The sequence below is a fragment of the Muntiacus reevesi genome, chromosome 5, assembly GCF_963930625.1.
Source record: "Muntiacus reevesi chromosome 5, mMunRee1.1, whole genome shotgun sequence".
Classification (NCBI taxonomy): domain Eukaryota; kingdom Metazoa; phylum Chordata; class Mammalia; order Artiodactyla; family Cervidae; genus Muntiacus; species Muntiacus reevesi.
The window spans coordinates 116,475,450-116,489,720 of record NC_089253.1 but is presented as its reverse complement, the minus strand read 5'-3'; the positions used below and the strand labels follow the sequence as shown (position 1 = coordinate 116,489,720).

General features: G+C 38.2%; 1 protein-coding gene across 1 annotated transcript in view; it reads right to left on the bottom strand.

Moving 5' to 3' along the window:
* INTS7 (integrator complex subunit 7) overlaps window positions 1-14,271 on the bottom strand; it is an 81,616-nt gene that overhangs the window by 13,119 nt on the left and 54,226 nt on the right. Inside the window, exons 14-16 of the mRNA XM_065936253.1 lie at window positions 4,274-4,468; window positions 3,610-3,713; window positions 2,304-2,372 (exon numbers count right to left, since the gene is read on the bottom strand). Of these exons, the coding sequence (XP_065792325.1) occupies window positions 2,304-2,372; window positions 3,610-3,713; window positions 4,274-4,468 (368 nt within the window). The remainder of the gene's footprint in view (window positions 1-2,303; window positions 2,373-3,609; window positions 3,714-4,273; window positions 4,469-14,271) is intronic.

Below are 14,271 nucleotides of genomic sequence, written 5' to 3'. Positions count from 1 at the left end.
TGCTGGGAAAGATTGAAGGCAGGAGGAGAAAGGGATGACAGAGGATGAGATGATTGGAAGGCATCACTAACTCAATGGACATGAGTCTGAGCAAGCTCTGGGAGTTGGTGATGGACAGGGAGGCCTGGTGTGCTGCAGTCCTTGGGGCTGCAAAGAGTCGGACACGACTGAGCGACTGAACTGACTGAATATTCCACTGTATGGATATACTACAATTTATTTGCTCACTCGTCTGTTGACATATTTGGCTCCTTCCAATTTTTGTTGTTATAAATAAAGCTGATAAGAAAATTTGTGTATAGGTCTCTGTAAAAATATGTTCTTATTCCTCCTGAGTAAGTAAGCAGGCATGAAACTGGTGGTCATATGGTAACTGCCAAACAATTTTCAAAGAGGCTGAATCATTTTGTAGTCCCAACTACATGAATTCAAGCTCTTCCACAAGTAATTAATACTTGGCATTGTAGGGCTTTTTAACTTTAGCTATTCTTTCCAGTGGGTGCTGGTTTACCTCGCTGCGATTTTAATTTGCATTTTCCTGATATTTAATGATACTAAGCATCTTTTCATGCGCTGACTGGACATTAATATGTCTTCTGTTTTGAAGTGTCTCTTCAAATCTCTTGTCAAGGGCTCCTCTGGTGGCCCAGGGGTAAAGTACCCACCTGCCAATGCAGGAGATACCGCTTTGATCCCTGATCCAGGAAGATTCCAGAGGCCGTGGAGCAACTAAGCCCACGCCCCACAGTTACTGAGCCTGTGCTCTAGAGCCCAGGAGCTGCAACTACTGAAGCCCGAGCGCCCCGAGCCTGTGCTCTGCAACAAGATAAGCCTCCTCAGTGAGAGCCCACACCCCACAACCAGCGAGGAGCCCTGCTTGGCCCACCTGGAGAAAAGCCTGACCAGCAACGAGAACCCAACACGGGTAAATAAATAAATAAAATCTAAAAAATAGTAGCTTGTCAATTCTTAAAAATTGGGTTATCTTGAGTTGTGTGGTTTCCTTAATATTCTGAACACAAGAACTTTGACAGAGTATGTTTGAGAGTATTTTCACCCTGCAACCTATCTTTTCATTCTCTTAACGGCATCTTTCAAAGAGCAGAAGTTTACATTTTTAAATCCAATTAAAGAAATTCTTCTCGATGGTAACTGCTGTTTGTGCCCTTGCTGACCTCAAGGTCATGGAGATTTTCTCTCACGCGGTATTCTAAAAAGTTTGGAATAAATCAGATAAGTGGGAAAAAAACAGACAAGTGGCTTAGTCTGAGAGTAGACGGACTTCAAAACAGAAGGCCAGGATTCTGATGCTGCCTAGGAAAAAAAAATGGTTAAGTCAGTGCTTTAGGATAGAGAAATTTAAAATGCTTTGTTTAAATAGCCAAGACATGGAAACAATCTAAATGTCTATGGACAGAGGACTGGATAAAGATGTGGTACGTGTATACAATGGAATACTAGTCAGCCATTAAACAGAATGAAATCATGCCATGTGGAGCAACATGGTGGACCTGAAGAGTGTCACACGGAGTGAAATGAGTCAGGCAGAGGAGAATTATCGTATGACATCCCTTATATGTGGAATCTAAAAAGAAATGATACAAATGAACTTACAAAACAGAAAGAGACTGACAGACTTAGAAAACAAACTTATGGCTGCCGGGGGCAGGGCTGGGAAGGCATAGTTAGGGAGCTTGGGAAGGTCATGTACACACTGCTGTCTTCAAAACGGATAACCAACAAAGACCTATTGCATAGCACATGGAATTCCACTCAATGTTATGTGCCAGCCTGAATGGAAGTGGGGTTTGGGGGAGGATGGATACATGTATAGCTGAGTCCCTTCGCTGTTCACCTGAAGCTACCACATTGTTCACTGGCTATACCCCAATACAAAATAAAAAGGTCAAGTTTGAAAAATAAATAAATATTATAATAGACATCCTTTCATAAAAAAATAATAATTAAAAAAATAGAATGCTTTGCTGATAATATTCTGAGAAGCAGGGGACATGGGTTCGAGCCCTGCTTGGGGAACTAAGAGCCCACATGCCACAGAGAAACTCAGCCTGCACGTCACAACCACTGAGCCTGCAAGCTCCAGAGTCCGTGTGCCACAACAAGAGACGCCCAAGGGCCATAACTACTAACCATAACTACATGCCACAACCAGAGTCCTGGCACCACAACAAAAGATCCCAGAGGATGCAACAAAGATACTGCATGCTACAATGAAGGACCGAAGGCCAAATAAATTGTAAACATTTTTTAAATAATGAAAGCCTGAAAAAAAAAAACAATACCTTGCTGATTCTGGGTCCAAAATGAGGGCTTCAATTGCATGAGATATCAGTAAACAGCTCTGCTGCTGTCTGAATTATGTTAAGGTTATATGTTGTACATAATAGAGAAATGTACTACAGAATTTACATTTCAGTATTAAACAAGGCAAGATGAAAATCACCATAGTCTTGGTGAAGGTAACTATGTTACCAATTCAAATAGTCTGTGGCAGTTTTGATTTTTTCCTTTTAAGAGATATATGTTGTCTGTAATAGTCCCAGGAAGGATGCTTCAGAGGTTCATGTTGCAAAGAGGAACCCAAGCAACAGGCTCTGTGATTCACTCACAAAAGCTTTATCTTAGATATAGGTGTTTCACTGATAAAAGTTAAAAACCACCACCACAATAAGGGTCTGCAGAGTGGTTACCCTGGAGATTCCTAGACTGGGACTCAAGGGATCTGTTAACCCTCCTGAAATGGTATGCAAACTTTGGGGGGGTTTGTGCATATATGCATTTTTTAGGGGAGAGAGTCCATAGCATTCATTAGGTTTTCCATCAGGTAAGCCAAATTACCAGAAATTATTGATTTCTAGGTCCTATAACTAAAAAGCAATTTATCTCTTTCCTCTTTTCAAAAAGGATCTGAGGCTACTAATAAAAAAATATGGAGAACTAAAGATGGCTTAGGGAACAAAAGTGATGACTGAAACAACTGAATATATCGTAAGGTGATGGAATCTAGGGTTGTTAGCTGTGAAGAAAAGAAGGTGAGGCAAGAGTGAAAATGGCTTTCTGGTGGAAAAATGTTTTGTAACTCAAGTGAGCACAAAGACCTCAACACTGATCAGACCTTGGTTTTGGGTGCTTTTCTCAAGAGGGAGAAAGACCACCCACCATTGAGTCACCACCTTTTAAAAAGCTTGGTTGAAAAAGAAAAGTATAATTATACTGCTCATACTGGATTTAAAAAAAAAAAACATTACTTACAGTAAATTTGTGGGCTTCCCTGGTGGTTCAACTAGTAAAGAGTCCGCCTGCAATGCGGGAGACCTGGGTTCAATCCCTGGGTCGGGAAGATCCCCTGGAGAAGGGAAGGGCTGCCCACTCCAGTATTCTGGCCTGGACAATTCCACGGACTATACAGTCCATGGGGTTGCAAAGAGTCGGACATGACTGAGTGACTTTCACATAGAAAATCTGTAGGGTTATCTAACATATATTTTAGTTAAGCATATCTGAAGTATTTACATTTAAAAGAATACTTCCAAAAAAAATAAAAGAATACTTCCAATGAACAAGAAATATCAGGCAAGTTTAGGATACAGTTCTACGTTCCTCAAAGTTGCCGAATCAGCATCAAAAGATGCCTGATAAAGATCCCCATATCGGGAAGCAAGGCTTCGGAATTCTTCCATGGACAGCTTCATCTATAAAGAAGGAAAAGTATCAATTATGATAAATAAACAAACATGCTATCATTATTGTGTAAATAACACAAGAACCGAAACCTAAGAAAAAAATTCTCAATTAAAAAATGCAAAAAATACTTTAACTCTTTTTCATTTTCAATTCACTCAGTTTTATAAACTGTTGAGAATTAACAAAGGTGGCAAATGAAACCACAAATGGGCATAAGATTATAATAATTTACATACCATGTATAGAAACAAAAACTATTGCACTTTTAGCTTCTTCAAAGTTCTACTAAAATAATAGCTATGAACATCCCAAAGTTTCTTTAAAATGTATGTCCTTTCTCTTTATATAAATATATAGCATGGAGTGAGGTATCATTAATCATTTTCTCATTATAATAAGCTTTCATAGCTTGTGTTTTGCAAGGCAGATGAGTTTAGAAGCATTTGCTGTTGCTGATAAGTCAAACCACTGATTTCTAAATTTCAGAATTTTTTTTTACCTCACAACTAACCTCAAAAACCTCTAAAGTATAAATAAAAACTGCACTGAAAATAAAGTTAAGGCATGCCTGATTGGAGATGCGACCACACCGCTGAAGGTCATTCCCTAAGGTCATGGCAATTGTCGTGGCGATTGCAGGTGGGGGGCTCGTCTTGAGGCTATTACAAGTACAGATAAGTTGAGAGAAGGCTTGTAGAAGGTCAATCCTGAGCTTTACAAATTCACACTGAAAACTTAAAGGATTCAGTGGTGTACTGGCAGCCTGGGGAATGAAAAAAAAAAGATATTTAAGACGAAGTAAACATAAAAGGAAGATGATGAAGAGCAAAGTATTTGTCATAGTCTGTGCAAAAGACCAATAATTCTAACAGTGATGGTTAAACACCTATAACGAGAGGACATAATATAAAGGAAGACATTGTTATTTGTGGCAACTCTGAAAATCTAGGTTCCATCAACACTGAGGATCCTTCCTTCCTACATTTGCAAAGACCTTATAACACATGGACCAGCTAGACCATCAGCAGTAAGATACCATATAAAGGATGCTTCATGGACATTAGCACTCTCCCCAGATTCCCTTATTATATTCCTACCTTTCCAACCTGAAATTTTCATGCTGGAATCATTAGCAGAACTTTTAAAAGGTGGGAGTGGGGAGAAAAGGAAGGCAAGGGCAGGAGAAATATACTGTTAGACAGTCACTGCTTAAAAAGCATGTTGCTGGTAGAGCTGAGGCAAGGCACAGCCAGATTATGAGGGGCCTGCAAGCTACAGGCAAAGCTCTGGATTATATTTTAAACATAGTATAAAGGCAGTTTCAACAACAACAAACAAAGCATGTTGCCTCATGGCTGCTTTCTTCCATGACTAGTCCAGGTCCACTTTATTTTACTTATTCATTAACTTTTAAAAATTTATTTCTTTCTGGCTTCATTGGGTCTTCATTGCTGCACATGGGCTTTCTCTAAGATGTGGCGAGCAGGGGCTACCTCTAGTTGTGGTGCTCGAGTTTCTCACTGGGGGCTTCCGTTGCAGAGTACGGGTTCTAGGGCTCACAGGCTTCAACAGTTGCAGCTCATGGGTGGGCTCCAGAGCTCTGGCTCAGGAGCTATGGTGCACAGACTTCGTTGCCTCGTGGCATGTGGGACCTTCCCAGACCAGAGACCAAACCTGGTCCCCTGCATTGGCAGGCAGACTCTTAACCACTGGACCACAAGAAAGTCTCAAGCCCAGATTAATTTTAAAAAGAATTTCTCATTAGACATTTAGAATGCACATGAAGGCCACCAACGAACAGGTTATAACACACAAGTTTCAATGAGAATGGAGAAGAGTCAGGGGTAAGTCTTGAACGGCAAAGAGCAGCATCAGCTAGGCAAAGGAGGCAAAGAATGTAAATCAAGTCAGTGTAGACACAGAACTAAGACAACCTTTAACTGTTTATCAACTGTGCTAGGGGAGAACCTAGCATGGTGTTTTCAACAAAAGGCATATTAAAAATACATTAATTTAACAACAAAGAAAGTACAATGAAATTAATTTTCTTCTCTGACATGACTCACTTAAAACATGCGGATGCTGTTTCTTAGTATCTCATACTATTCTTTTACTGGAGAGCCTGCTTAATTCTGGAACTTTAAATTTTCAATTCTGGAACCTTAAGGTATGTGACTTGAGGTTCAGAATTAAATTGTAATATTATACGTCTGGCCAAGTATCACATATTGACCTCTGTGAGGCTCTCTCTAGTTTTAAGTGTCAAATGGTTAAGTTTTATTACTTGGCAGCATTTGTATTTTACTCTAGGAAACAGCCACTTCCTATATCCTTTATGACAATATACACTTGCTATAGTATCCCTCTCAACTGCAAAGCTACGTCTATATAAAATTATATAAGCTAGAGATAATAACTGTAATCAATGTATCGAATTCTGTGCTTTTCAAACTTTTGGGATGTTTTGTTCTAACTGTGAAACAGTACAGATTTGGATGTAAAAGAGACTATATCAATTGTTTTTAATTTCTTGGATATCTGATTTGCTTTTACAGGAAGATAAATTCTCCTTTCCTCTGCCTCTTATGTTCCTACTTGCTATTTTTAATTTATTGCTTTTCAGTAACTTTAGAAGGGTCAGAGATACAAGTAGGTGTATATGATACTGTTACATACAGTGCAGACTATCTTATGAGGCAAAAAAAAAATTGCAACATTGTCCTAACAGTCATTATAAAACTGAGAGCAAAGAAAGATGTAGTTATAATGAGAAAGATTTACTGTTAGCCTGGATTTATTTCTGACTAACAAGAAATATTTGATTGATGACATAAGACGGCAGCTTTGAAAGTTATTGTGCATCTTAGACTGTGGTATACTGAAGGAAAAATACACTAGATACAGTACGCATGTTCAGAAACAATACAGAAAGGCTAAACTTGTGCTAGAGGTCAATGACTTTAAAAAGGTAGTGTCATCCATGAAAGACAGAAAAACATAAAAGTAAAATTTAGACTATAGCACAATGAACAATGCCAATGAGAAATAAAAGGAATATTATTTACTTTTCTTTATGCTGGGGCTAAAGCTTAAACAGAAGTGGGTTCTAAAGTCAGCAGGTAAAGCAAAAATTGTATATAATCACAATTATTCTTGAAAATTCCTCAAGAAAGAATCATCTCTAGTAAATTTAACATAGGTGAAAAAACAGCAAACTCAAAGGTCTCCTCTACTGCTCACTCTGGGGTACAAGCTAATTGAGAAAAACTGCCCACTATTTAAACTGTTATTTTGCTTCCCCGTTACTGAAATAGCTATTTTTTTCTTCATTCTTGTTTTTTGCTCTCTTGATTGTTTTTAAAAAAGCCTAAGTGCTAGTGCTGAGTCACTTCAACCATGTCTAACTCTGTGAGACCTCATAGACTGCAGCCCACCAGGCTCCTCCATCTGTGGGATTCTGCAGGCAAGAATACTGGAGTGGGTTGGCACTTCTTTCTCAAAAAAAAAAAAAAAAAAAAAGAAAGCCTGAACGTAAGAGTTAAATCTTGTTAAACACACATATAATACTGCTTCACAGAATTTCTGCCTTGTGGTTCATATCCTCATTTCTACATGGATCAGTTTAAAAAAAAACTCCCAACGTGGCTGAAAGTAAAGCTACTTGATAAACTCAGTTTAAAATATTTATATACATTGTGATAAAGAACACGGAACAACCAAGAGTGAACCACAGTGTAAATGATGGACTTAAAGCCCCTAGTAACCACCATCTTACTTTCTTTTTTTTTTTAACTTTTAGTATTTTATTCATTTTTCATAGTTTTATAGTATTAGTAAAAATAATGGTCACTATAAATAAGTATAAAATGGAAGTTGATGACAAAATAACCCCAGGTCTTCCTTGACTCCCACCCTCCCCCCAAAAAACTAGCTGCTGCCACTGCTACTAAGTCACTTCAGTCGTGTCCGACTCTGTGCGACCCCATAGATGGCAGCCCACCAGGCTCCGCCGTCCCTGGGATTCTCCAGGCAAGAACACTGGAGTGGGTTGCCATTTCCTTCTCCAATGCATGAAAGTGAAAAGTGAAAGTGAAGTCTCTCAGTCTTGTCCAACTCTTAGGGACCCCATGGACTGCAGCCTACCAGGCTCCTCCGTCCATGGGATTTTCCAGGCAAGAGTACTGAAGTGGGGTGCCATTGCCTTCTCCGCTAGTATATGGCAAATATCCTTTTCACATGTTATCTCTAGGCATATATTCACTTTGTGGTGGTGGATGGTTTAGTTGCTAAATCGTGTCTGACTCTTGCAACCCCATGGACAGTAGCCTGCCAGGCTTCTCTGTCCATGGGGTTTTCCAGGCAAGATTACTGGAATGGGTTGCCATTTCCTTCTCCATCTATTTCTGTTTCTGTGAGGCTGCCAGGGTTAATACCATGACAGGCAGCCTGGACCTAAGTTTTAGCTTTCCCCGAAATGGTAAGATTCCCTACCCCCATCAGGTAACCTGGAGCCAGCCAATCAATATGCGCCCAGTAAGAAACAAAGGGAGAGCTGAAAAGCCCGCGAACGCCCAGGTTTGAGAAAGCCCGCGAAAGTCTGTACCAATAGAATTGCTTTGCAAACATGTAACCAATCCGCTTAAGCCAGCTACTAATTGCTTATGCATATCTTATAAATTTGCGTAACAGCTTGGGCTCAGGGCTTTTTCTGACCCTGCACCACTGTGATGGGTGAGGCAGAAGGCCCTGGCTCGAGTCAGTAATAAACTTCCCTTTTTTTGCGAGTTGCATTGTCTTGGAAGCCTTCTCTCTTCCCGCTCGGGGATTCGGACATCGGGTATAACAGTTTCTATGGATCTGACCACTTTCAGTTAAGTGGAATCACAATATTTGTCTTCTTGGGACTGTATTTCACTTAATACAAGCTCAGTTTTTGAAAGAATAAGCCAAGCTTAAGGCAATGCTAGACTAAATAGTCTTAAACCAGCCCACCTGTTAAGAATAAATGGAAAAATGAATAAAATGTTATAAACATCTATCTGAAAACACTGAATAGCTATAAGCAACAAGAAACCAAAATCACGGAGAGGTGGGTAATTCAAGGAGGTAAGACTGACATTTGGTGACATCTGTTAATTTTCAAATTAAATCTGCTACCAGGAGTCAGAGAAGCTGAACAGAGCTTTCATCAATCTCACAAAACTAAGAAGAGGGCTGTAGAAAACATTTCAGGCTTTTGTCTGTAACTTCAAAGAGCTATACTCTAGGAGTCAGGAGAACCAAAAATAGACTGATTCTTCCAAGAACTGAAGCTTAGCTTTGAATCAGCTCAATCCTTGGTTGGATTAAGTAACTTGCCCATAGCCTAACTCTCCTCCAAAAGCAAAGATAATATAATTAGTATAACTTTCACACACACTGTCCAAAACTAAACTAAAAATAACTGAGCATACAACAAAGACAAAATTCCTCAAACCAAGAGGGGGAAAAGGGTCAAAGACACAAACTGTAATAGATTCAGATAATGGACATATATGAATTTCAAGGTAACTATAATTAGCATATTAAAGAATTTCAACGACAAGACAGAGGATCCTAAACAAGAACTACAAAATATAAAACAATCAAATGGAAATTTTGAAACTGGAAAAACACAATAAATGAAATTAAGAACTTAATGAATGAGTTCAATATATCAATTAGACACAATGTAAGTGAGAATTATGGGAATGGAAGACAGACCAGAAGAAAATATTGAGCTAAGGTATGGAGAGATTTAAAAAAGTAGAATATACAGAAGAGAATGAAGAGATACATGAGATCTGGAAAAGGAATTAACAAATGTCAGGAAGCATTTAACAAAAGGCTTCCTGTGTGCTGTTTTGGATCTGTCAGGAACCCTCTGGCCCTTACTGATTCCTGAATATTCAGGAATTAAGAGGAAAGGCACGCCTTTCCCAGGGCTGAGGAAACCAGGCATTTCTCATTATAGTGATAAGTACCCTCTTCCTTATTATGAGCCAAATGGTAAAAGGTGATTGTTTGCAACTCTCTCTCTGATAGGGATCATCTTATGTTTTGTAAGTCTGGAATTTTAATCTTTGTCTTTGCTGAGAATAACCACCTTGTAAGACAGTATATATGCCCACGCCATGTTGATTAAAAACACCTTTGCACCATCAGAGCTTTAGTCCCCGTGTCTTTCTTTCTTTCTATTCCTTCTTTTTTGTCTTTCTCTCTATTTCTGGCTAATTCCTTGGAGCGCGGAGGCCCCCTGAGCTCACTTTCTTGCCTGGGCTTCTAAGACCCTCTCGAGAAGGTGCACTGCGCCTTCACCCACTCGAGAGGGCGCCTGGTGCCCACGTGCAGCAGCGCGAGCCCTAAGAACAGGGCTCTATCGGCTTCCTGCGTAAACCAGGGGATATCGGCCTCTTTCTCTCTCTTACTCTGGGGACCACCAGGTTCCGGTTCATTAAAGGACCAACAAACAAGGGGTACTTGGAGTCACTGGCTGAAGATATAATGGCAAATGTTCCATAACTGACCAAAGTCATCAAGCCATATATTCAAGAAGTACTGTGAACCCCAAAAGGCACTTATACTGATAGGAGTATAAACTGGAAACCACCACAGACAACTTTTTGGCAGTATTTATTAAATCTGAACTTAAAATATATCCTACAACACAGTACTACCATCCAGAAAATAGGCACACTTCTACCAAAAGATGTGCAAAGAAAGTTCATAGTCAAATTATTTTAAATAGCCCCATCCTGGAAATAACTCAAATGTTAATAAAAAAAAAAAAAAGATAGATTGTTATAACAGTCATCCAAAAGAATATCACGATAAAATGAAATTAACAAACTAATGCAATATGTAACAAAAACCATTACTGTATCACACAAATATAAATCTGAGTAAAGAAGCTAGAATCAAAAGTCTAATACTGCATGATTTCTTAAATGATAATGAAAAAATAAGGCAAGACTAATTTATAATTTTAGAAACCAAAAGTGATTTCTGTAGAGAAAGGTGAAGGTAGTGACTTGAAGGGAAAACATTTCTTAGAGTGATTGTGAATAAAAAGATATTTGCAACTCATATTACCTACAAAAGACTGGTATTTAGAATACACAAAATGAAAAGGCAACCTACTGAGTGGAAGGAAATATTTGCAAATCATATATTTAATAAGGGGTTAATATCCAAAATACATTTAAAAACTCATACAACTCAATAGTTTTAAAAAAAAAAAAAACTGATTAAAAAATAGGCCGAGCTCTGAATAGATATTTTTCTAAAGAAGAAACATAGATGGCCTCAGCATCACTAATCATCATGGAAATGAAAATCAAAACCACAATGAGATATCATTTCACACATGTCAGAATGGCTATCATCACGACCAGAGGTAACAAGTGTTGGAGAGGATGTGAAGAAAAGTGAACACTATACACTCCTGACGGGAATGCAAACTAGTGCAGCCACTATGGAAAATAGCATGAAGGGTCCTCAAAAAATTAAAAGTAGAACTACTACAAGATCCAGCAAATTTCACTTCTGCGTTTTTACCCAAAGAAAACAAGAACACTAATTCAAAAAGATATATGTAACCGTATGGTCACTGCAGTATTATTTACAACAGCCAAGATATGGAAGGCATTTAAGTTCCCATCAATAGACAAATGATTAAAGAAGATGTGGCATAAATATACACAATGGAATATTAGCCATAAAAAAAAGAAGGCAATCTTGTCATTTGCAACAACACCGATGGATCTAGAGGATATTAGGCTAAGTGAAAAAAGTCAGACAGAGAAAAACAAATACTGTATGATTTAACTTATAAATGGAATCTAGAAAACAAAACAAATGAGTAAACATAACTGGACAGAAACAGAGTCACAGAGAGAAGAGGCAGTTACCAGAGGGGAAGAGGGTGGGAAGATGAAACATGCAAGGGAGATTAAGAGGTACAAACTATCAGACACAAAATAAATGAGCCACAGATAATGTGATGCACCATATGAGAAATACAGCCAATAATTATGTAATATATTTTTACGGTGACAGATGCCAACTAGACTTATCACGGTACCATTGTGAAATATATGCAAACATTGAATCAGTGTGTTGTGTATTAGGAACTGAGTTTTGTAGGTCAATTATACTTAACAAATCAACAGAAAAACAAATTCATAGACAGATCAAATTTGTGGCTACCAGAGGTGGAATACTGGGGGTGGGGGTGGTCGGAGAACTGAAAGAAGGTAGTCGAGGGTACAAAATTCCAGTTATACATAAGTTCTAAGGAAAAAATGTACATAAAGACAACTAACACTGGTGTATGATATATATGAAAGTCAAGAGAGTAAATCCTACATGTTTTCTCCACAAGAAAAAAAGCTATTTTTTCTATTTCTTTAATGTTCTATTTACATGAGACGATGGATGGTCACTAACCCCATTATGATAATCAGTTCGTGATGTATGTTGATCATCATGTTGTACACTTTAAACTTAGTGTTTTATGTCAATTACATCTCAATAAAACTGGAAGAAAAAACAAGTTTTAAAAATACTATACTGAATATTTGAAAGTTGCTAAGATAGTACATTTTAAAAGTCCTTTTCACAAGAAAAAAAAATTAGTAACTATATATGTGATAGATTTTAACTATCACCATACTTACTGTAGTGATTTCATAACAGATATAAATATCAAATCTTATTGCACATCTGAAACTAATAGTATGTTCTATATTAAGCAAAACTCAAATATGTAGATATATAAAGTTTAATTGTATTAACAACTCCAATCATAACTTCCAGAACATACCAAGAGGGGAAATGTAGAGTAACAAGAACTCTTATACACTGCTGGAAATACTGTAAATTTAAAACCACTATGGAAAAACTCCTGGTATCAGCTAGTCAACTGAAGATGCATATAACTTATGCAATTCTACTTCAAGGTAGTACTTTAGATCAGTATCTTTTAATAGGAGCAGGAAAATCCTCAGCATTTCAGAAAATTCAGCATCTCCAGTCAATGACCATTAGGCCAGCAGAAGTCTCTCCAACCACTCTATCACTGGGACAAACAGAAACATCCTCACATATTTCTAAACTGGAGCAGGGGGCAGATACACAGTTTTGACTGAGGTATACTGCCCCAGAGAAGGGTTTTCAACCTCAGCATACTAGTGATATTTTGGAATAATTCTCAAATCTTGAGGGGAGCTGTCTTGTGTTCTGTTGGATGTTTAGAAGTATCTTTGGCCTTTATCCACTAAATACCAGTTAACACCTAGTTGTGATAACCATAAACAACTCTAGACATTGCTAAATGGAGCTAAAATCATCCCCAGTTTAAAATCAGTGTCCTAGAGAAATCTTTTCATAGGTGCATCAAAATATGTCCAAGAACATTCACAGCAGTAATGGTTTAGCAGCAAAAAAAAAAAAAGGGAAAAAATCAAAATTTCCATCAACATTAAAATAAACTGACATATACAGCAGTGAAACTGACCTATAACTTTATGGAACAAGATGGATGAATCTTAGGAATATAATTTAGATAACCAAAACAAGTCGGAAGAAAACACATGATTTCTTTTCACATAAAATTCAAAATCAAGCAACATAAAACAGTATCTTGTTTAAAAGCAAAGCATATTAAAAATGTACAGATTCAGGATGATGGTTACCTTTGTAAGGTAGAAAAGGTACAGAAGCATGGAGGGGCACACACGGATTTTAAAAGCTATGGTAATGTCCCATTTCCTAAACTGAGTGCTAGGTATACTTGGATATCTGATATCTTTATACACCCTACATAATATATAGATATCATACTTCTTCAATATTTAATAAAATAAAAAATAAAGACCCACCGCCTGTAGGCAGATTGCTAAAATGGTTCCCCTAATCATGCTTTCCCACTCCCATCCCAGTCTCCACAACTTGTGCAATCTCGCTTACAGTGTGGACAGACCCTGTAACTTGCTTCTGACTAATGGAACACGGAAAAAGTAACAGATTGTGAGGATGTAATTTAGGTCCCTAATGATCTGACTTTTTATTCATCAAAAGGGAGATTATTCTGGGTAGATCACTCCTCATCAGGTGAGTCCATTAAAACAAAATCTTGAAGGTAAGAGATGTTCCTTCTGGCCTTGAGGCTTCCACAGTCTCACAGCTGTGAGGACATGAGTCCTGCCAACAGTTACAGGAGTTTACAAGGGGGCCCTGCACCCAAGCCGCAGACTGGGCGTGGCTGTCACCCTGACCGCAGCCCTGTGACACCATGAGCGGGGCACCCAGTTAAGTCGTGCCTGGACTTCTGACTCATGGAGACGGTAAAACGATAAATAATAAAAGGGTGCTGTTTTAAGCCACTAAATTCATGGTAATTTGTTACATAGCACAGAAAGCTGATACAAACACTTTTTATGAATTTTATTCCTAAGAAGCAAGGTAACTATCATTAATCACTTTACTGGGAAATCAGACAGCCAACATTGCTATAGCACATCCAGCAAGCACAGAATTCTTAACTTC